The 23,204-nt window shown below is 43.1% G+C and overlaps 3 protein-coding genes across 3 annotated transcripts; all 3 read right to left on the bottom strand.

Moving 5' to 3' along the window:
- Positions 1 to 259: 259 nt before the first annotated feature.
- On the bottom strand, positions 260 to 7,778 carry LOC103720806 (serine/threonine-protein phosphatase PP2A-1 catalytic subunit-like). The gene is made up of 6 exons (XM_008810700.3): positions 7,205 to 7,778; positions 5,703 to 5,817; positions 4,020 to 4,128; positions 3,854 to 3,931; positions 1,246 to 1,437; positions 260 to 820 (listed from the first exon to the last, which is right to left on the bottom strand). Exons 1-6 carry the CDS (start codon positions 7,455 to 7,457, stop codon positions 647 to 649), a joined length of 921 nt encoding a protein of 306 aa, XP_008808922.1. The 5' UTR covers positions 7,458 to 7,778; the 3' UTR covers positions 260 to 646.
- Positions 7,779 to 16,003: 8,225 nt separating this feature from the next.
- On the bottom strand, positions 16,004 to 16,683 carry LOC103720807 (17.1 kDa class II heat shock protein-like). Its single transcript, XM_008810701.4, has one exon. It carries the CDS (start codon positions 16,607 to 16,609, stop codon positions 16,136 to 16,138), a length of 474 nt encoding a protein of 157 aa, XP_008808923.2. The 5' UTR covers positions 16,610 to 16,683; the 3' UTR covers positions 16,004 to 16,135.
- A 3,660-nt stretch (positions 16,684 to 20,343) lies between these two features.
- On the bottom strand, positions 20,344 to 21,140 carry LOC103720808 (17.1 kDa class II heat shock protein-like). The gene has a single exon (XM_008810703.4). The coding sequence runs from the start codon at positions 21,059 to 21,061 to the stop codon at positions 20,606 to 20,608; it is 456 nt and encodes a 151-aa protein (XP_008808925.1). The 5' UTR covers positions 21,062 to 21,140; the 3' UTR covers positions 20,344 to 20,605.
- Between the last annotated feature and the right edge of the window lie 2,064 nt (positions 21,141 to 23,204).

The following is a 23,204-nucleotide window of genomic DNA, read 5'->3' on the forward strand; positions in this document are numbered from 1 at the left end:
TATGGGGAGTGGTTCAGAGAGATCAGGACAGCCTGCGGTAATTGGCCTGGAAGATCTTATCCCACGTACAGCAAGCAGAGACCAATATTGTCAGATTTAAGACTATTGAATTAGCAGGCGCCCCTTGCCACCATCCATGAATAATACTAAAATGTGCTTCCACAACCAGGTCATCAATCTGCTGTAAGCTACGTCTGGGTCATTCCCTCGCAGCAACTTGTAATCTTGTCCGGTAGAGTCAACCAAAGGGCCCAGTAAATTAAGAAGGTCTATACCTTCCAGAATTAGTTTTACTGTCACAAATTCAAAACTAAAAATAAGCTTTGCATTTAGATTGAACGGGCCCCACTCGGCCCTCTGATAGTGTTTCTCTAATTGAGCAATACACAAAACACGAGGCATGCTTGTTATTGCTGCTTCCTCACTCACTTCGAGAAAACAAAGGCGGCTGACAGAAAAGGCCTCTTGAGTGTCCTTTTAATCTAACATTGGCATCGCACACAGAAGCAGCAGGAAAAACTCCAAACAAAAAGAATGATGATGATGATCTCCCACTTGCCAAAACTCCCCTTTTCTAGGACACATCTACAGAACAAACACAGAAGTGAACAAGCACTGTTACCATCAGGTGATAGGGTTATGCAGATTACAAAAAATAGTCAGGAGTCTTGCGAGTAGTCTCTGGCTCAATCTGCCTTGGTGCTGGATCAAACTGAAGGAAGTTTTGTTCCATGTTCTCCCCAATCTCCATTATAGCTGCCATATTACCACATCGATAACAATAATTTGGTGCACTAAACACTGTAACAACATTCCTCTCCTGCAATATACAAAGCCACAACAAAGAATGAAAAGATCATTTCATTATTTATGTTATAAATAAAAAGGTTTAGCATAAAAGAAAATTTTGATGCACATAGATGTGGCTTGAACTTTGGCTATGGCCAGTGGTTTTTAATGCAAAAACCATAGTGCATGTCCATAACTATTAAACAAAAACTTCCACCAAACTGCCATCAAGCTAGACAGGCCATTGTAACAAAATCAGACAGGCGTTCTTGCAGTACCTTCTAGACTTCCACTAGGCTCGTGACAAAAAACAGATCTCCATGACACAGAGCTAAAGTCCTGCGTCATGCTATGATGGAATTTAAATTATAGCCATAAATGCACTCTGATGAAGCATTCTAGGCACAGAAGTGTAACAGTAAAATATCAAACAGTGCATGATTCCAGTCAACCTACCTGACACCAGTTGAAACCTTCCATGACAAGTTGGTGTGCTCTGGCAACAAGGTTAAGACCATTTGTGTGATTAAACTGTTGTGCAATGTCCTGTCCAAATGTGTACCCTGCTCCCCTTGGTGATATACCCCATCCACATCGGTCATCCGGATCAGACCACAAAAGATCACACATGGGTCCTTCATGTGGAACCTACAGAGGCGATGAAACATTTATAACTATCAAAGTCAGATGAAAAATGTAGAACACAGCCTAATTCCGCTGGATCCTTTAACAGAAAGCATGGTGATTTCAAACCATGCATATGCAGCCTCAAGTATAAGAACAATAATACCAACATTACACGCAACATACAAGAACTTAATGGAAGATTTAACATGCAAGGACACGCCATGTGGGAGGAATGAAAAATAACATAACAGAGTTGTAACGCGACATATTCGCATCAAGTATTATGTGGGGACATCTGCTGATGAAAACAACTCCACCTAAGTCACAAGATTGGCCAGCAAGCACGGATGACAATTTTACCAAAAATTGCTCCTTAATTTTTCTCCCTTCTGGTAAGGAGAAGACCAATTACAGAAACCTTCTTGTAGGGATTAATGACTCCTACCATCACCCCCACCCCCAAAAAGACGACTAGGGGAGTCCATACCAGATGAGTTTGAACCACTCAGGTGGCATCCAGGTGCAGCACGGTCCAAAATAGAACAGGTTAGATATTCAGATTTAACATGTAGCTTAGAATCATCAAGTATAGAAAATAATCCAACTGTGAGTATATGGTCGATATGGTTTGGTATAATCTATTTCTAAAGCAACCAGCTTGATCATCAGCATTTCCATAATAAAACAGGTCAGAAATTCAAATTAACAGTCATCAGGAAAAATTCAAAGCTTGTTAACTAGCTCATCCATATATGGTCATCTGGATTGGGTGCTACCAATAGTTAGGATCAGTTGGATCAGGCATGTTGGTTAGAGCCGCTTTAACAGTTGGCAACACAACTTATGGAAACATGAGTCTAAAGCTTGTGATGGCCCACCCAACTGACCAAGCCTCTACACAAGAAGGCACCCTACATGAGGTTGTGTCTGGGCCAATCAAAAGGCAATCGTACTCCTGATCCCAAGGGAGCTTTGAACGGGATGCATCATGCAGTGTTTTTTATTACAAATGCAATGATGCTAGTATGGTTTCCAGCTCAAAAATGAATCAAGGCTACATATATTTCTCAATGAGCGCAATACCAAATCTTAGTCAAGTTAAACCATAAAAAATAAGAAAAACAATATTTAATTAAGATGAAAGAGGATAATGTTAAAAAAATATTTATAATATGGACTCGTACAAAATGGCATCACTACAAACTTAAAGATTGAATTCAACAGCATTTGAATCAGCAATTGACCACTGTAAATAATCAATAAACAAAGTACAAGAAACAATATATCAAACTCTGGAGTAAAAGGATAATTGAAAAATAAATGTCCAAACCCATGATTCTTTAAGCAATAACACTGCAAATATGACATGGAAAACAGGACCACAACATTCAGTTAATGCAGCAATTGCACAAATACATGATGTCGCAACAGACAGATGAATACTGAACAAGTTTCTTCAGCAGTTAACTGTTAAATGAAAAAATTAAACTAAAACATCAAGATCTCAGTACCCAAACTGCCCTTCTTAAAGGAGGGGAAAATACCATTATAGTATAGATAAGCATCATTTGTTCATTGCCACCAATCTCGAAGTTAATCCTCATTTTATTCCTTAAATAGATTGTTGTTTTCTTAATGTTTACTAAATGAAGCATGAGAAAAACTGATATCCCCTATATTGGCCACTGGACAAAAAAAAAAGGCATGTTACCCAGTGCATCACAATGAGCATTTATTTGCGAAGGATCTGTCATTAGGACTAATATCTGATCAATTAATAATATTGAAAACATTACATACCAATACCACACTTAGAACCAAAATCAAAATAACAATCATTAGCCCTTTCCTGTAGAAAAAATCAAAATTCTAGAGAATTAGAATTTGTTGATAATTTAAATAAGGGACTATTCTAGTCACTTTTGCTGGAGTGAAATAATCTCAAATAAACAATCAATTATTCACTGTCTGAATGTAAATGTGAAAACATAGCTGTAACTCATGCATGATGATAATCAGAATATGGGTGACCCATGTGGACCCATTGATCATAAAAAATCAGACTCAAGTGTCAAAACTTGGCTGAGTTGTGTCACTGATTCAACCACGTTTGACCTGCTGAACTCACTCTCTTCCTCAAATTCACTTTACGTTCCTTTACCCACTTCAGTCAACCTTTCCTCCCATCTTTCCTCCACCCCCACTGCCTCAACCTACTTCTCTCACCAAAACTGGCCAGGGATTACCCCTCCTTTGGCCAGGTCACCTCAACCCACTCTTTCCCCCAAAATCTAGACTAAGGGCTTCCTCCTCTGCCCATATCATCAATGGTCAGCAGGATATTTTTAGTATTAAGTTAATAGATACGATGATGAAGCACACAAAGAAAAGAAGAAGAAGAAGAAGAAGAAGAAGAGGAAAAGAAATATATGCATACCTCCTGTATACGATCAAGAGCACGAATATTATCTAGTGTATCCAGAGATGGAGAGAGACCACCATGCAAACAGAATATCTAAAAACATAATTGCAAGCACTTGTCAGGCATAAAGCATAGACTGAACCATATAGTTAAAAATCTTGTGCAAATATAAAACCTGCACCTGATTCTCTATAAGAGCTGTAAGTGGCAGATAGTCAAATAGGTCAGTGAAATATTTCCACACATTTGCATTGCCATATTTTCTCAAGCATTCATCATAGAAACCATACCTGTAACATAAGCCATAATATTAGGGGAGAAAAAATCATAATTATTAGAAGTGTCTGACAGATCATTGCTGATCAGATTTTCCTATCCTGAGAGATAAATGGGGGTCAAATGCCAATCATGCATTTTTCTCATGGAACATTGTTTATTAGCGATAAAACAAGTGGCAAGGACTCCATTTACTAGTTCATCAACACAGATAAGAAATATAAGATCACTGAGCTATATCAAAGAAAATCACATTCCACAGGAACCCCTTTAGGTTTTTAAATAGGAGCTCAAAGAACTGCAGGAAAACAGAAGTCATGTCATTAGTCAAGCATTGGTAGTGTCATCTAGCAGAATGTGCCTTTAAATTTTAATTCCTTCTCTCTATCTCAAGATCCATGCGGAACACGCATGGACATGCTTGCATGCGATGGGAGACATGATAATAAGATATCTATTGGCCTGAGAAACCACCATGAAACAGATTTCACAAAACCATGAAGAAATCCTGAGCGAAGAAAAATCAGCAGCTCAAATGCATAATAGCATTTTCAGGTCAATATCGCAAAGCATATGGAGTTTTATTTTAATGGAAAAAATCTTTAAACCATTAAGCACAAAAGAAACACCATATCTTCTTTTAAAAGATGATATGCTAGCAGATATCATGAATTACATGATCACAGAGATTTGCTCAAAACATTTTCTGGACAATAGTGCAATAGAAAGCTCTGCAACTCATAAATTATATCAATTTTCAGGAACAAAGGACTTTGTGCATATATCAACAACTTCATTCATAAAACTGCATAAATTCCTTCATATAGACACCCAATCATAGCCAGAATTTAACTACACTTGAAAAAAGATCAAAAAAGCACAGTACCAAAAGCAAAAAAAAATCAAGAAAAGTGCTCATCATGATGTATTTTATTTCATATCAGGAATTGAATAGATAATCAAAGAAAATGAGTAATTAATTCTAAAATTAAGTGACAACAGGACAAGGCATAACATTACAGATTCCACAAATAGAGGTCCCCTGTAGCGTAATATAGATGTTAGTTAAAGCATGGATCAAAAGCCATGTGGGTGAGACTGATCAACAATCATGTGGCTAAATCTGATTGAAGGTCATGTGGCTAAAATCAAAACAAAAAGGACGTCAGTTTGTACTAGATAGACAGTGACATGATGGCATTTATTTGTGTCAGGTTATCGCCTATCAGTTTTGAGAAAAGAAAACTAGTCCTGCTGCAGTCAATTGCATATCCTAACATGCATGAAGCCCGACAAGATTACCTGGTCACAATAAACTCTTATCCCACTATGCAACATTTATAAAATAATAGATTTGACAACTATCATTTCATTATTTCCTAAGTCACCCGGCAGAAGCAGCCCGGTGATCAGAAACCTTCTCTAAGTAAGCTTTGCAAAACCAACAAACTATATAAGCAGCTAGGATAAACATTACAATATTTTGAGAACACACAAAGCTTTCCACCTAAATAACTCCATTCCTGTCCATATATAATCAAATGGAATAAAAGAAGTTAAGGTTGTATGAACAGCAATAAACACTCACACTTGAGTAATTTGCCGACTTTCATGATTTCCTCTCAAAATTGTGATTCTATCTCTGTAACGAACTTTCAAGGCCACTAAAAGTGTAGCAGTCTCCACTGAATAATAACCACGATCTGCATCGAAAGTAAATAACTAGTATTAAGAAAGGATGATGTTTAAATTGAAACAATAATTTCCAAAGGGCACGATGAACCCTACTCTGGTACTGATGTGTGCCCAAAATTTAATGCAAGCAGAATAAAAGTAACATGCCAGTCACTTTTTACTGGAAAAGAAAATCCAGAAGCATTCACAGATAGGAATGTCTGCACGAATGTGTGCCCTGACTCATTAAGCACAAGTATTTGCTATCTGTGTTTGGAAGTTCACTGAGCAATGGTGAAAATACCAGCAAAACACAGCAAAATTAGCTTCTAACTTAATTAAAAAAGGATCGAAAGTAGACTTTAAGAGGTGCTAAGACCATCCAGTTGGGATTGCTTGAAAGCATACTGCTTTTTTAATGTGCACTTCATTGGAAGTTTAATTAGCATGCTAAAAGAAGCGATAAGGCAGATATAGAGAGGCCAAAAAGAATCCACCAACTTGGAAGTGGTGGGTGATAATAAAGACAATAATAATAATAATAAAATCTACAGCACGCAAGCTTGTCCAAAAGGAACCTTCTCTTAATTATTCACCTTTTTCTGACTATTAAAAAAAGAATTTATTAGCAGAGACTTAATAAAAATTGCAGAAGGCAGACAGAAGGAAAAAGAAGTTTCCTAACAGCATGCCTTGAATAATTTAACTGTTCCAGATTTGAATTGTCTGATCATATACATGCAGAAACTTCTTTGCAGAACCAAATAAGGGTTTTCAATATCCATTGTGCCAATCTTTCCAGGTCTGATCATCTAATTCAACAATATGATGGCTGCTAGTTTCTCAACAAATAAGGTGGCTAATATAATATAATTTCTATTGGCATAATAGGGTTTTCTCATCCTTGAACAGATTTATAACAGGACGATGCAGCCAATATCAAGGATGGTGGACAAATTTCTTCAAGAAGCTATACTTCCTACTGTCATAATAACCTAGACAAATTTCTTTTAAACTACAGCTTATAGCAATCAAGAAATCCAACTTACACAGCAGCATGATATTAAGCGCAAAAAGTTTCCTATAATTTAGCAGCAGCCAAAAGTTACGCCTAATTAATCCCCCAAAATAAATAACTAGAGCAATATAACAGGATCAAGCGATACATCCTATTAGAGGAAAAAACCGTTGTTTACAAGTGGAAAGAACAAATAAAAAAAGAGAAGAAGTAGTAATCAGCTCCAATCTAGAGAAAGAGACATATGAAGCACAAATTCGTTGGAGAACATCGAAATCTCGTAAAAAGAAACATCCTTTCGAGAAGCAAGAATCTCCGAACCCTAAAATTAAAATTCGACCCCAAGAAAGCTTAGAAAAGCAAGGAACCCCTTTCCTTCCCTCGGGCAAACAACTGACCTACATAGTCCCCCATAAAAAGGTAATTGGTGTCTGGCGCCTCCCCTCCGATCCGGAACAGCTCGATGAGATCGTGGAACTGGCCGTGGATGTCCCCGCACACCGTGACGGGGCACTTCACCGGCTGGACATTCCACTCTTCCATCAGGATCGCCCTCGCCTGCTCGCAGAGGGCCTTCACCTCCGCCTCCGGCAAGAACTTGCATTCCCTCAGGTGTTCGATCTGGCGGTCCAGATCCGCGTGCGACGGCATCGTGCACCCCCTCTCCTCCACCCGATCTGCGGCGAGAACCGATCAGACGATCGGGATCGGCCCGGAATCCGCCGGAACAGCGCGTTCTACGTGCCGGCTGCCCGAGATCACGCCGATCGGGGCATCACCGAGAGGGATCGGCGGCAAATTAGGTCTAGGGTTAGGGCTAGAGCTGAGGGGGAAATAGAAGGATAGAAGAGGGCGGAGACTGCTCGATCCGGATTCGCCTTCGTTCATTCCTTCATTACCCTTTTCTTCTTGTTTTAAATTCGGCGGAGTCGGCTTGATGCCTTTCCGGCCTTCTCAGAGAGACGAGGTCACGAGAAACCAAGAAATAAAACGGAAAGAAAATAATATTATAATCTGGAAAATAGTTCGATTAAGATAACCCGCGGAGCTGTGGATTCAAGCTTATCCGCGTTTTACCAATCAATCACGACCGTCCATTTTGTTCACACGTTCCCACAAAAGACAGCCCGAGATAACGGATCGCGAGTACGCGGAACTTTGATAGTAGGTTAGAGGACCAGCTGCATCAAACATCACAGCAAACAGCATTCAATCTATATGTGTCAAGCAAGGACTAAAAGTCGATGCCGGACTAGAGTTCCATTTCTGATCTGGACCTCACACGTAATCCATCAGAGGCCGTTGGCTGTTTGAGATGGGGCACATGCACCGCGTAGGAAACGTGGAAGGATTCGGCTCTCGAATCTAAAGGCGAAGAGGGAAACGGATCCGTTGGGTGGGTGCGGAATTCTGTGGTCTTCCGCTGCCGCCGCCCGAAGTCAAAAAAAAAAAAAAAGAAAAAGAATCTGCGGCTCATCTGCCTCTCCTGAAAAGGGCCCATGGGCCTTTTCAGAATGTCAACGGGTAGATCGGGTGGATCTCGTTTGATATTGGCTGTATTTAGTTTTTTCGATGCCCTTTCCCAAATCTTGTCGTTGACAACTTCAAAATTCGCACCTTCAGCTAAAGAGATGCTAACGATCGAAGAAGATCAAATTAACTAATTGTCCGACACGTATAGCAATAATTTCTGAATATGAATATCGCAACAATCCAATGAAGAACTCTTGATATAATAAAGAGCGGTGTCGGATATGGCTTCCTATAAAAATTGAAGGATCTAATATTGTGCTAAATAGTTACATGTGACGAGTGAACAAAACGGAGGCCACGTAGCACTGCTTGGGCCTCGAATTATCTACTTCTAGTTATCTATGCATTGCAAATTGATCGGAATAGAATAGAAAACTTCTCCGTGTTGATTTCTTGCCCTGGTTGCAAGGGTATGCTAGGCGAAGAAATTCTAATACATAACCAATTATATGTGTAGGATTTGGAACTTACTAATTCATGCTAAGGTCGCATAATGCACAAGATTCATTGGTTTGGTTTATAAAAGAGAGAGAGAGAGAGAGAGAGAGAGAGAGATTTGTGATGGGGAGAGAGAGAGAGGGAATAAAAGCATTGGGGCGGTTTAATGGCTATCACTTGTTATTGACTACGATCTTGTACGTTAAGTTCCAATGGCCGGTGGATCGGGTCCACAAGCGCAGGGAGAGTCAAGTTGGAAAGGTGGATAGCTAAGAGAGGACTAGTTGAACTAAGACTCTCACCATCCAAACCCACCGCCCATTGAACAGTTCAGATATTATGTTTAATTATATGTTTGTTTTATATTTTCTAGGAAATAGTATCAGATTTTGAGCGTCACGCCCACTTGCCGGTGGGCCGGAGGTGCTTGAGCGGAGGGAAGTAGGTTAGAGTTTTGACTAATAACTTATCTTAAATTCTCTCCATTCAGATTTAATTTTTTATTTAAGTTTAATTTTTGAATTTAACTATTGAAAAAATATAACTTCCTCAGAATGCTTCATTATAAATGTTCAATAGTGATGTGATATATTATCATCAGGCGTCTAAATTATGTTATTTCAGGTATAGTAATCTCTTTTAAATTATTTAAAAAAAAAAAGTTTTTTTCTTTCCATAGTTTGCGATAAAGTTTAGAAAGAGAGCTTTTTCTCCTCATAGATTTTTTCTAGCTAGCAGTAAGGTGAGGTCCAAAGAAACCGCTACACAGAGAGCGGAGGGATCTCTTTCAGCCCCAGCATAGAGAGCGAAGTCAGACAGAAGATCAGAGGGATACTGCAAATACCAGAGCAGGAAGGGACGCTTACCTACCTAGGCGTTTGATGTAGCACCAGTGCGGGGGAAGAGGAGAAGAAGGAAGAACAAGAGAAGGAGAAGGAAGAAGAGGTTGTAGAGACGCAGGAAGAATAGAGAAGGAGAGGAGAAGAAGAAGAGAAGAAAGAACGTAGGGAAAAGAAATTCTTAATCATTCATTAACCCTAATCATGAAAATAGTTCCCTATATATAGGGCCCAAATACACAACTTGCATAAACCCCCCTTACACAGAAATAAATCCTAATGAACCCACAAATAACACAAATAAGCCCTAAAATGCAAATAAGCCCAGAAATAAAATAAACCACAAATAAACCCTAGAATGCAAATAAGCCCAAAAATAAAATAATAAAATAAATATGCAAATAAACGAGTCTGGCTCAATCCGGGGGCTCAGGATCATCTGGATGAAGGGCTCTGATGTCCCCATCAACTCCTCCCGGGTGAGAAAAACTCGACCCCGTCGAGTACAGGTCTGGCCGGCTGTCGTACTGCTCCAGAAGATCGGGGTCAATGCGCTGCAACTGTGCTTTGGAAATCCACGTCACATCAGACTTTGGTCGACCTTTCCACCGAACAAGGTAACGTTGGTAACCACCGTTCCTGCTTGAAATAACCTGCTCATCCAATATATGTTCTATTTGTTCTCTGCGTGCATGAAATTTGGGAGGTGGTGGCTCAACAGCAGGTAATAGGGCAGGGTGTCCAACATGGGCAGGTATATCAATAAAGGGGTCAGAAGGCAGGAATATTATCTTTTTGTATGGGACTAAATCTTCAATATTAAATGTCGCACTAATCCCATAGTCATCAGGAAGATCCACAACATATGCATTCGAACTGGTTTTCTTTAAGATTTTGAACTGTTCTGCACTACAAATTTGCAATTTCTTAAACGTTTCCGAAGAAAGTCGTTCAAACCTAATTCTTATCATGACGTAATCTCTTTCACTTAACTCATTATAACATCTGGTTAAATCAGCAAGGGATTTATATTTTAAGTTATTAAAGTGACTGCAATTGCTGATTTCTTGATGCAATGAATGTGGATGTGATGCAATTGATTGTGCAGACTCAAAGACTCTATACTGATGAGACATGAAAAACAAGTCTATGGGTTGCCTAGGTTTGTAATCATGCACCACTTCGAATGGATTTATACCTATGGACTTATGAATCGAACTATGATATGTAAACTCAACTGTCGATAATATTAAATTCCAGGTCCTAGCGTATGCATTTGGGTTGAGCCTATGATGTGGAAGGTTGGGTAGAAATACTCCGGGAACTAGATCAATTGCATGTTGGATATCACGCATCGGAGAGAGTGCATCCGGAAGATCATCAGGGACTATAACATTAAACTCCTCTATAAGGGAAACTACTATAGAGGAATGTTCAAGATTGGATTCCACATGGGTATCTTTAGCTACAAGTGCCAATTCAGGTGTCTGGCTCTCAATATCTGTCACTACCTCTTCAACAGTAGTGATGTGAAGTGGCTTGGTTGTACTTAGATCAATAGTCTTCCTTTGGAAATCATTTTGGACAAAGTCCAATTCTGTAGGTTCGTCTTCAAAGTCTTCTTCGTAGTCTTCTATATTTGGTTCATAGACTTCTTCGACATATTCGGCCTCTTGGTTCCTAACTTCTGATTCAGTAATCGGGTAGATCTTAGTGGAACATTGGGGCGCTATGTGGCTGAAAAGTTGACACCTAGAGTATTGGGTTTGGTACCTAGGAGAGTGGGGAAGGACTACAGGTGGTGCGACCAAACCGATTTTAGGTTGGGCTGTAACAGGGGCTGGCGATTTAGGGGTCCTAGAATTTTGCACGAGCTCACGGATCTCTTGTTTGAATTCCTTGTATCCAGCCCGCATGGCAACGATCTGTTCTTTGATAGACCTCAAAATATCGGAATTCATGGTAGCTACAGGGGTTTTAGGTTGACTGAGATAGTACTCCATATCACTACAGGTTGGCATGCAATGATGACACTGGATGATGATGTGAAATGCAGTGTCACTAATGAAACCCTAATAACTATAATGTAGGACCAAATTTGATGCAGGACAACCTACTAATGCAATCTATTATGATTTCAGAAATCAGCAAGTCTTCACAATAATAACTTAAAATTTAAATATTGCTGATTTTACTTCGGTTATTCGAATTAAGAATTAAGATTATTCAATTTAAGAAGTTAGATTGCAATCAAGTAGTACAGTTGTTCTGATCCTAAAGTAATCTGATCGAATAATATCGAGAAACGTCCTGTTACTAAGGTGTGCTAATTTAATATCTAGATTTTAAAAGGCGAATAGAATGGGTTTGAAAGTAGGGGTTCTATGTTCTAAATTTTGACAACAAAAGTAGGTTTTCAAAATGTGGCTATCATGCAAGAGAACCAGAACATAATTAAATGAACAAGCCAGAAAAAGTAGAAACCTATCACCTGTGACGGATGCAGTCAACCGGAAGCGTCCGTTGCAGAGCTAGCTGGAGTTGTGGACCTGGATCTACAGCACAAGGATTCCTGGGCTGTTGAAATGGGCTGAAGAACACTCTGGATCGGGCCTGAAACAGGGCCTGCGGCCAAGGGCCTTGGGCCGCGCTCAAATCACGGTGCACGGGCCTGGGCTGGCGGCCTGCTTAGGACAACTGGGCCAGGCCGGTCGGGCTCGGATGTGGCCTGATGCCACCTCTTGGCTGGCAGCCTGGCACACAGGGGTGTCCCTGATCGCGGATGAGAGCTGGATGGGAGCGGCTCGGACGAAGGCTCGGCGATGGGCGCTGCAAGCGGTCCGTCCGGAGTAGGCAGCGGCCAACGGCGCACGGCGGCAGTGGTGGAGCACGCGGGCGCGGGGAAGGATGCAGCGGTGGTGGCAATCGGGCGGTCGCGGGAGCGGCGGGGACGGCGACGGCGAGGCGGCGGCAGGAGACGGCACGGGTGGAGGCGGATCTCGTCGGCGGCAGGAGGCGTCACGGGCGGAAGCGGCAAAGGCGGAGCGGCACGGGCGGAGGCGGCGAAGGGTATGCAGGTGGTGCGGCTCGGCGGGGAGGGCGTCGTCGGGGCTCGGTGACGGTCGGCTTCGATCGTCGGCGGTCGGCCGCGGGAAAGAGGCGCCCGAAGGAGGCGTCGCACGGCGGCGGGCGTGGTGGCGCAGCTTGGCGGAGACGTGGTGAGGGGCAGCCGATCGGGAAAGATGAACAGGTAGGTTTTTTTTTTTTCTTTTTTTTTTCTTTTTTTTTTTTGCACGCACGTGCAGTCACGTGCAAAGGTTTTTTTTTGTTTTTTTTAAGGCGGCACGTGCGGTCACGTGCGTCTTTTTTTTTTTTTTTTGTGGGACCCGGGTTGTCGGGTTTCGGGTTAACGGGTGCGAGGCTTACCCGTTAAGCAGCTTCAACCTCCCGATAGTTCGGGAGGTCTCTCCGACCCTTGCGGCTGCGGCTGCGGGGCGGGGCTTCGATGGCCGTGGCGGAGGGCGGTGATCTCGGCCGCAGTTCCGTGGTCTGCGGCGACGGGCGGCTCCGGCAGGCGGCGGCGTCCGGTGGCGAGCCGACGGCAAGGTGGTCACGGCTCCGGCAAGCGTCTTCCGGTGGTGAAAGCGGAAACGTGAACGGTGGAGAGGGGTCACAGCAGGTCGGTGGCGCCGGGATGGCACAGAGCGGCGGTAGGGTGCGGTGCAGCCGGCGGCGAACGGTGGAAGTGGTGGCCGCGGGCTTGGCGACCAGTGGGAGGGCCCGACGAAAGGGGTTTTCCCCCTTTTGTCTCTGATGAGAGCCGAGAGGGAGAGAGGGACCTTCCTTTTTTTTTTTGTTTTTTTTTTTTTGTGTGTGTGTGTTCTTCTGGTGAGCACCGAGGGGATGAGACGGAGATGACGTCTCGGGTGGGATTTTTGGTGGAGTGAATAAATAGGGCAGTGGACCGTGGGAGGTTGAGGGAGAAAATGCTCGATCGTGGCTTTGGCAACGGAGGCAAAGCCGGGGCTCTGATACCAAGTTGATGTAGCACCAGTGCGGGGGAAGAGGAGAAGAAGGAAGAACAAGAGAAGGAGAAGGAAGAAGAGGTTGTAGAGACGCAGGAAGAATAGAGAAGGAGAGGAGAAGAAGAAGAGAAGAAAGAACGTAGGGAAAAGAAATTCTTAATCATTCATTAACCCTAATCATGAAAATAGTTCCCTATATATAGGGCCCAAATACACAACTTGCATAAACCCCCCTTACACAGAAATAAATCCTAATGAACCCACAAATAACACAAATAAGCCCTAAAATGCAAATAAGCCCAGAAATAAAATAAACCACAAATAAACCCTAGAATGCAAATAAGCCCAAAAATAAAATAATAAAATAAATATGCAAATAAACGAGTCTGGTTCAATCCGGGAGCTCAGGATCATCTGGATGAAGGGCTCTGATGTCCCCATCAGCGTTCCTATTACGGGCCGGAGGCTATGGATGGCAGAGTGCTCGGATTTGGTGCAGCGGGTCCAGAGCAAGCTGGAGGAATGGAGGGCGTCCTCCTTATCCATGATGAGGAGAGTGACACTAATCAGAGCGGTGCTGGGATCTATACGGGTATCTTATGGCCAACACAGTGGTTCCGAAGACGATCCTGTTAAGGATCGAGCGCCTTCTTCGGAACTTCCTATGGGGGTCATACGGTGGAGGTCACGGAATGCACCTGGTGGCTTGGGAGCAGGTTTGCCGTCCCACTAGTGAGGTTGGTCTAGGAGTGCAGTCCCTCATTGAGAGGCGCGAGGCGTTCATCGCTCGGCATGCGGCTAGGTTCATATTAGAGCCACACGGCCTCTGGAGTCAGGTGATGGCAGCCAGATATGGTCGAAGGGCTTCAGGGGTGGCACAGAGGGGTCGCCGAGTCTCCTTCATGTGGCATGAGATCGGAAGGTACCTGCCGTTAGTATCGGCACACATCAGGTGTTTGATTGGCGACGGCCGGAGTATTGATGTGACCAGCGACTCATGGGCGGACTCTTTGTCCCTGAGCTGTTGGCCGACTATGTTTGACACAGAGGCAGTTGAGGGGCTACGGGTGTGCGACCTCCTAGCACCTGGAGGGGCAGTGTGGGATGAGGCCAGACTCAGGCTATTGTTCGGGGTACACCTAGCTGTGAGGATTCGGTTCCTCCCATTACCAGGATGCGGGGGGCCAGATGTCAGGATGTGGGGCACCTCGAGCCGGGCCAGTGTCAGGCTGGGAGATCTCACGCGCGCCATTCAGCCGGAGCACGAGCCAGGACCGGATTGCACTTGGATTTGGAGGTCCGAACTTCACCCGAGGGTAGCTCTCTTTCTATGGAAGGTGTTCTGGGACCGACTTCCTACGAGAGCATAGCTGAGCAAGCGAGGGTGGGGAGTCCCGGCTGAGTGCGGGACGTATGAAGCTGAGGAGTTAGTGAACCACGTGCTCTTCCAGCGTATATGGGCGAGGTCGACATGGCAGTGGGCTGGGATCCCATAGGGGGCCCGGAGTGCGCGGCTACAGTTTCTTAGGGTGATACGACAGTGGTTAGCCAGTTTACAGACCCGCGAAGAGGGCATTAAAGCTACTTGTGCAGCACTTCAGATCTGGCTGGCAAGGAATGCCCGTACTCTCGGTGAGCGCAGGGTGTCACCGAGGTTTGCAGCAGAGTTTGCTCGAGCACAGGCCTCGGAGATCAGACCCGCCCCTCATACAGATAGACCTTTGACAGCTCGGGACATCTGGGGTTCCCCCTTGCTTCGGCAGCTCCTCAGTTGGTGTTTTTCACCTGAAAGCCTCCACCCCTGAGCTTCCTCAAGGTCAACTTCGATGGGTCGGTTTTGGATGGCGGCACGCGAGGCGGTGCAGGCTTTGTCATACGGGGCCCGCATTCCAGTGTAGTGGCCGCAGGAGGCTGTCAGCTGTTCGATATATCGATCCCTGGAGCAGAGCTGCGTGCAGCCTGAGCAGGCCTTCGACATGCACAGGTAGTATTACGGGCCAGCTCGCTTATTTTGGAGGGTGACTGGGCCACTTTCGTCCGGTGGATTCAGGGGGGATTGGGGGGTGAGGGCAAAGACCATCCCTTGATTCGCGATATTGTGATAATGATGAGTGAGGAGGGGGCCATTCTGGCCAAGCATGTATTCAAGAATGCCAATGGGGCAGCCGATTGGGTGACTGCCTACGCAGCCCATCACTCGGAATATGCCCTCTGGTCGGAAAAGGCGGAGCTGCCATTGGTACTCCGTGAGGTATTGTATTTTGATCTTATTAGGTGTATTCGTATCCGTACTGTATAAAGCATCCGTATTTAGAAGGAAAAAAAAAAAAAAAAAAAAAACCACTGCGAATAAAATAATAAGTAGCGAATGGAAGGACTCGTTGGTCATCATACCAATAAAAAAGACATTTCATTTCATCATCGACGCAACCACAAACTAATCGGGGAGAGAGAACTTCATTTCCACATCACATCACACAGCTATTGATTTAACTCAGGCGATCTTGACCTCGATGGTCTTGGGCTTCTTGGGCTCCGGCGGCGGCAGCTTCTGGACGGTGACGGTGAGGACGCCGTCCTGGCACACCGCCGAGATGGCGTCGGTGTTGGCGTTGTCCGGGAGGGAGAACTTGCGCATGAACTTGCCCAAGCGGCGCTCCATGCGGAGGTACCTGCAGCCCTCCTTGTCCTCCTCGCGCTTGCGCTCGCCGCTGATGACCAGCACGTTGTCGTCCTCCACCTGGACCTTGATCTCGCCGGACTTGACCCCGGGCATGTCGACGACGAAGACGTAGGAGGACGGCAGCTCCTCGACGTCGGCCGGCGTGGAGGCCATGGCCTTGGCGTCGCGGACGTAGGTGCGGGTGGGCGCGTTGATGGCCTTCTCCGTCTCCTCCGGGATGTCCATGAGGTGCTGCAGCGTCAATATCACGGGGTTGTTCAGTCCGAACACACTGCTGCAGTCCATCGCTCTACCTCGATCTCCGATCTTCCTGAAAAGCCGGATCGCTTTCTGATTCTATCTGCCGTTTGGGGAGGAAGGGGAACCAGGGCATTTAAATAGGGATTGTGGAAGAAGAGGAATTGGTTCTCGAAGTGTCGGGAATGCGACAGAAACTTCTGAGAGCTTCGCGAAGACTCGGAAGAGGCCATTAGGGCCGCACAGCATCGGTGGAAAGTAATGGGCCATCCTGGCCCATGGACTGTGCGTCTAATTTCGGCGATACGGTCCGACGTGCAAGGACAATGCCACAGAAACGAGTCGTGACACCTCTGTTTACCTGACATATGGACCGTAGTGCCGCAGTTAAATAATTTTCCGGCCTCTTGTGTTGAAATTGTCACTCCCCCCTCGCATATGGCCGAATTTTTCTTCGACATATTAATTTTTTTATAATAATAAAATTAAAAAGTACAAAAATAAAGTTCAAACTTAAGATATGCACTTTAATACCATATTAAAATTACCACTTGTCTTAAAAACTTAAGCTAATAAAATGAGATAGATTTATTTATATATTTTATATTTTTTTATATCTTATGCCAAAATCTAGCCAAAATTTTGTCACGCAGGAAGGGGAGCTCAATTTGGACGGCCTCTTGACATGAAGGTGGTGGCCTCTCATGTCGTTGGACACAAGCTTATTCACTTGGGACTCGACTCAGGCAGAATCTACTTGGTTGCATGACTTATTGTAAGTAAATCCTGGTGGTTGTATCTATTTCATGACCGCATAACCAGCATGCCTTACCCAAAACAAGAAAGCAAAATTCTCTGCTTCCCATTATTTTTCAAGAAGATAATGGTGTAGCTGATGCTCTGGCCAATCAGGATACCAATGGTCAAAGAGTCCAAGTCAGCCCAATGTAAGATGTTTCTGTGCATTGGTTCTATTGGGTGTATTCGTACTCGTGATGTAGAAAGTATCCATTTCAGCACAAAAAAAAAAAAGTGCATCTAACCTTAAGGCTTTCGATTGACATCCTTAAACACAGCATCACTGCTTCCTGCTCCTCTCGTAAAAGAGAAATAGAGGGACCGGTAGTCTGGGTTGGCTCAATCAATTGCCAGAAAAGTTTCAAAAGAGCCCTATCAGCAAAGTTAGATGCATTGAGCATATGGATTGGCACAATACGTAAGTGTATTATAAAAATATTTACAGACGTATATTTAGTTCTACATCATCTTTATACCAGATAGATTGTAGATACTTAAATAAAGCTAAAGAATCTAAATAATATTTTCTGGATAAGTTTTTGGGATGAAATCTTGAGTTGTTACGAGAGAAACCTGGCCAATAATCTATATAAACTAGAGAACACTGTAGCACAGATTTATGGAGATTGACCATGGGATGATCATGATATTTGTGATTAGATTTGAATCTTTAATCTGACAAGTATACCGGAGTTTAAATAAGAGAAATATGTGAGGATCTGTACTGTTGCAGGAGATCCTAGATTGTAATTTGTATATAAAATAATAACAAAAAAAAATCAGGATGGAAACCTAAATCCCCCCACCCTCTCTAGTCGCTGGGTAGAAACCCAAACATCTCATACGTGTGTATATTAGAGATAAAAAACACAGTTCATATGAGACGCTGGGAAGACCAGCCATCGTATGGATTTGGCCCTTCCTATTTTATCCATGATCGAACTCACACTTTCTCAAGGTTCCTCTGACTTGAATTGGACTGTGTGATTAGTCTACTTAACTGAGATGCACATAAAAGGAAGGAATAGTGTTTACGGTTTTTCCATCTCATTAGAAATATTTTTCAATTTATATCATACTTAAATGAGAACGTCAAGTTGCAACTCCACTCCTGGAGTTCAACCCCATCCCAACTTTTTTTTATTTGTGTTTTATTGTGGGAATAAAGGATCTCGGACTTAGTCCCACATCGACTAGATAGCGGAGAGGTATGTTTCTTAAATGGAGGGGGGCAACCCCTTTATCTTCAGAGGCACCTTTTAAAGGGCAAAATCGTGAGGAAGGTTTCGACCTGCTCCAAAGCAAACAATACCTCTAAGGAGAAGCAGTTGCCTCCGCTGTCTGAGACCGATGAGGACGAGGTCGGAAGGCGGCAAATCCCTTGTAGAGAGCCCTTGACCCTGGCACAGATCCCTCCACTGGGGGAGCTATGTTGTGGGAATAAAGGATCTCGAACTTAGTCCCACATCGACTAGATAGCGGAGAGGTGTGTTCCTTAAATAGAGGAGGCAACCTCTTTCTCTTCAGAGGCGCCTTTTAAAGGGCAAAACCATGAGGAAGGCTTCGACCTGCTCCAAAGCGAACAATACCTCTGAAGAAAAGCAGTCGCCTCCGCTGTCTGAGACCGTTGGGGACGAGGTCGGAAAGTAGCAGATCCCCCCATAGCGCTGGATGTGCGGGCCGGAGGCCGACCTCATCTTGACCTCAACATGTTTACTGCATATTTACGAGGAAAAGTATATCCTTCTCATCACCCTCATTTTCTTGTAGCCTTAGGCGAGCAAATCCTTCTTTTTCACAAATTAAAACTCCAAATTATTTAAATACAAGAACTTTGCAGAGGTGCTTCTCTCTTGCTTACATCCCTTAAGTCCTCAACACAATTACATGATGGAATAAAAGTGAAATTAAAGATCTATGCTTATTCCTAATTGTAAGCAAAAGATGCAACGAAAAGAATTTTTTTAGAGAATTGGTCTTCTGCTTAAAGAACTTTATATCCACGTACAAAATAATAAAATAACAGACAAAAATTATTACAACCGTCCAAACAGATTTGCATGATGGCGTCCACTTTCATATCAAATCGTCCAAACAGTCCCCATCTTTTCTTTTTAACCTTTTCCCGGCTTTTCCTAGAATCAAATGGAGAGGGGCACTAGGTGTCTCCCAACAACCTCTATTAAAGCAAAGCAATGCATACCAACTACAAAGAAGTGCGTTTTCTGAACAGGATGATTGGGGCTCAAGGGGCATGGTAACCATCCAAATTATAAAGACAATAATTCACCTTAATCTGGTCTCAAAACTCCAATCTAGACCAACCATGAGTACTATTACAAAACCCTCAGCTAACATTGCATCCCCCCCGGCCTATTAGGGACTAGTAATTTCTTCCTCTGCCATGTTTTACTTGCTATGTGCACAAGAAGAATTTCTCTGATCGATCCATTAATACTGGCTATACAATCTAATACCCAAATGCCGTACTTTGTTACCAAATTATGCGACATCAGTTTGGCGCCACCTAGGCCTATCATTCTCTAAGCCTCATGAAAGCTTCCAACTCAACGTTCCATCCATCCCAGCTTTAGATTTTTTCTTGGTTAATTGCTTAGAATGAATAGTCTATTAAATGTATTCGGAACGAAGATTAATGAAGGAACGAACACCCACTGCTCAATGATATTCACAAAATGGGAAAAGATTGCATTTTTTTCAGACCATGCATGTGTTTAGAAAGACGAACAAAGCTGCAAATTAAGTCGCCTCCTTTGCTGCTCAATACTCGAAAAAGATCCTTTGGATATGTTATAAGCTGCCCCATCTACCCATGTTAGAATAGTGTGTGTAGGTGTTGAAAAAAAAAATATATTGAAAGATTGTATCTACTGTTTTTCAACGTATTTTTTTAGACAAAAATTATATTTTTTTTCCTTATTCTAGATGGTAAATATTTTTCAGAATATTGAGGAAAACTCTCATAAGATTATAAACCTTCTTACTAGTTATAGATGCACAAAATGATTTGGTATTAGCATATGTAAACACAACCGAGATCTATAAGTATACACAAACAGACTTCTTGTTTATCACACGTGAGTACAAAAGAAACAAAAGAAAAGAAACGGGTAAAAAGATAGACAAGAAAGGAAAGCCGTTTATTTATCCTACAATATTAGACACTCAAACCGAAGTGGGGTTCTTCCCTCTCATATATTCGCGTGACACCGATTCTTGATCCTTTTAAGCGCCCTTGACATCGATGGTTTTGGGCTTCTTCGGCTCCGGTGGCGGCAGCTTCTCGACGGTGATGGTGAGCACGCCATCCTGGAAGACCGCCGAGATGGCGTCCAGGTTGGCGTTCTCCGGCAGCGGGAATCTGCGCATGAACTTGCCCATCCGGCGCTCCATGCGAAGGTACTTGCCCTCCTTGTCCTCGGGCCGCTTCCGCTCGCCGCTGACGACCAGCAAACGGTCGTCCTCCACCTGGACCTTGATCTCCCCGGACTTGATCCCGGGCATGTCGATCAGGAACACCAGCGAACCCGGCAGCTCCTTCACGTCCGCCGGCGTCGCCGCCATCGCCTTCCGGTCCCGGACGTAGGCGCGCGTTGGTGCATTGAAGGCTTTCTCCATCTCCTCCGGGATTTCCATCAGCTGCTGCAGCGTCGAGAAGAAGGGCTCGTCGAGCATGTCCATCCCTACGTGCTTTGGCTCTCGAACGGATCTCTATCTCAGCTTTGGCTTGCAAGTAGAGAGGGGGGTTGGTATAACTTTTATATATAGAGGAGGAAGCTTCTGGCGATGGTAATGAAGAAAAGCGGTGCTGGAACGTGTTGAGACGGTGGAGAGTGCAGAAGATGATGGAAGTTTCTCACAGCTTCTTGTAAGCGTGAGATAATGGTAGAGTTGACACGTGGGCGCATCATGCGATACCTGTCTGATACGTGCATGTTTGGTCCCTTTGCACCCTTAAGCGTGGTTCAGACCCGACCAAGCGCAGCCGAACTGATCACCAGAGCGAAAAGGTGGATGGCTAAGTCGGGTTCTGGATCCAGATCATAAACCTTTTTGTTGGATCCGCTAGGTTCTGAGTAGGTTTAGCTAGGAGCAGAGGTGTAGGCCCAACGGAATAGTCGTAGGGAGTAGGAAATATCAATATTTTTCTATAAAAATAATAATTTTTTCTAAATTCAAACCCAAAACCTTAAAGGGCTCGTTTGGTTCGCGGGAAGCATTTTTTCTCCTAGGAATATGTTTTCTGAAAAATAAATTCCTAGGAAGAGGATGCCTAGAAAAGTGCTTTTGGCATGTTTGGTTGACCATGGGAAAGTGACAAATTTCCAAAGTGCTTATGTTTGGTTGGCCATCCACTTTCCTAAGAAAGTTATGTATAATTCCTGTTATGCCCTTAATAAAAATTAAGTTTTTAATGCCTCTTTAATGCTTCTTTAATGCTGAAGGGACTTTTTGGAAAAAAATAAAAATGGAGTGATTCCCGCCTCATGTGAAAGTAACTTTCCCATGTTTCTCATGGAAAAAACTTTTCCATGAAATGTGAGAATCATGTTCTCATGGGAATACAACTTTTTCTTCTCTCTCCTTTGAAAACTCCAACCAAACAAGAGGCATTTCATTACTTTTCCATTGACTACACTTTCCCTCCTTCTTTTTCCGCGAACCAAACGAGCCCAAAGAGTACGGACATCGAAGGTTGATAGAATACGAAAACAGGCCTAGCAATTGGTGCCAAGTAGCCATTTTCATGGTCGTGTAATGGTGGAAAGTCGACCGGCGTTAGTAAGCAGAACGGTCAAAAGTGAAGACCTGACATGAGAACAACCGTTAGACTAGGCGGTTATTATATTTTAGGGCGGGTACTTTATCTTATAATAAATATCAGATTTGTACTTAGTAAAGTGTCTTTTTGACAATATCTAATGTATTTTTATCTTATATTAACTTAGATTTCTACCATAGTCCAAGACTAAACCTCTATTATAGCTCAGCTTTACATTTCTCTACCAAGCACTATACTTTTTATCCATTGAATGGTCGTGCGACGGTGGCTAAAGTCCTTAAAGATTAAAGCATCTGATCCATACTATTTTTTATCCTTCCTTGACTATTTTTTGGCTGACCTAATGCTAGTGGCATGCCCACACAAATTTATCTGCACTATCTGGCTTGTCATCACTCTCTTTTACTATTCCTCGATAGGATTCCGTCAGCGAGCCCCACGATACTTTCGAATGAGATGGAAAAGACGCCAACACAGTCATATCCCGTTATCAAAACTACTACCATTTTTTTTTCAAAAAACAAATCAATATTTTGAAAATGCTTTCATTTCTTTTTATAAGAAAGTATTACTTTGTTTAAGAAGACATGCCTTCATGCAATGATAGGGGAGTTTGATGCATGCACTTCGAGAAACTTATTTGTCTAGCTATGGCCTATCACGGGGGGTTATTCATAATTAACTTCTTTGGTAATAATTCACAAGTAATCCTTCGCTAGATGCATGCCTATTGAGCATTGGACAAGATAAATGATGGGAGAACATGATGCCATCTAAGTTTAGAAAAATAAACTATCTCACTAGAGGAGATGTGATCAAGTCTTTCGGTCTATTTACATAAATAAAGAAATCCTCATATTGTTTTTAATATATAACTATTTCTTGTACATATGATTACTTGAGATCTGCGAGTACTCTTACAGCATTTCACAAGTTGCAAACTCTTCCTAGTTGATAATACAAAAGTCATTCATTTTTAGAATTCACCGTAGAAATTGTCTTTGTCATTGTACAATCAATTTATTTTTCTCATGCTAAGTT

The sequence above is a fragment of the Phoenix dactylifera genome, chromosome 8 (genome assembly GCF_009389715.1).
Source record: "Phoenix dactylifera cultivar Barhee BC4 chromosome 8, palm_55x_up_171113_PBpolish2nd_filt_p, whole genome shotgun sequence".
Taxonomy (NCBI): Eukaryota; Viridiplantae; Streptophyta; class Magnoliopsida; order Arecales; family Arecaceae; genus Phoenix; species Phoenix dactylifera.

What these genes read in the sequence shown, in the direction of transcription:
- LOC103720806 (XM_008810700.3), bottom strand. Translation starts at nt 7,457, where the DNA reads ATGCCGTCGCACGCGGATCTGGACCGCCAGATCGAACACCTGAGGGAA. An exon ending in TTTTATGGGGGACTATGTAG is followed by an intron (nt 5,818 to 7,204) that starts GTCAGTTGTTTG and finishes CTTTCGATGCAG; the next exon opens with ATCGTGGTTATTATTCAGTG. An exon ending in AAGGTTTCAACTGGTGTCAG is followed by an intron (nt 821 to 1,245) that starts GTAGGTTGACTG and finishes TGTATATTGCAG; the next exon opens with GAGAGGAATGTTGTTACAGT.
- LOC103720807 (XM_008810701.4), bottom strand. Translation starts at nt 16,609, where the DNA reads ATGGACTGCAGCAGTGTGTTCGGACTGAACAACCCCGTGATATTGACG.
- LOC103720808 (XM_008810703.4), bottom strand. Translation starts at nt 21,061, where the DNA reads ATGGACATGCTCGACGAGCCCTTCTTCTCGACGCTGCAGCAGCTGATG.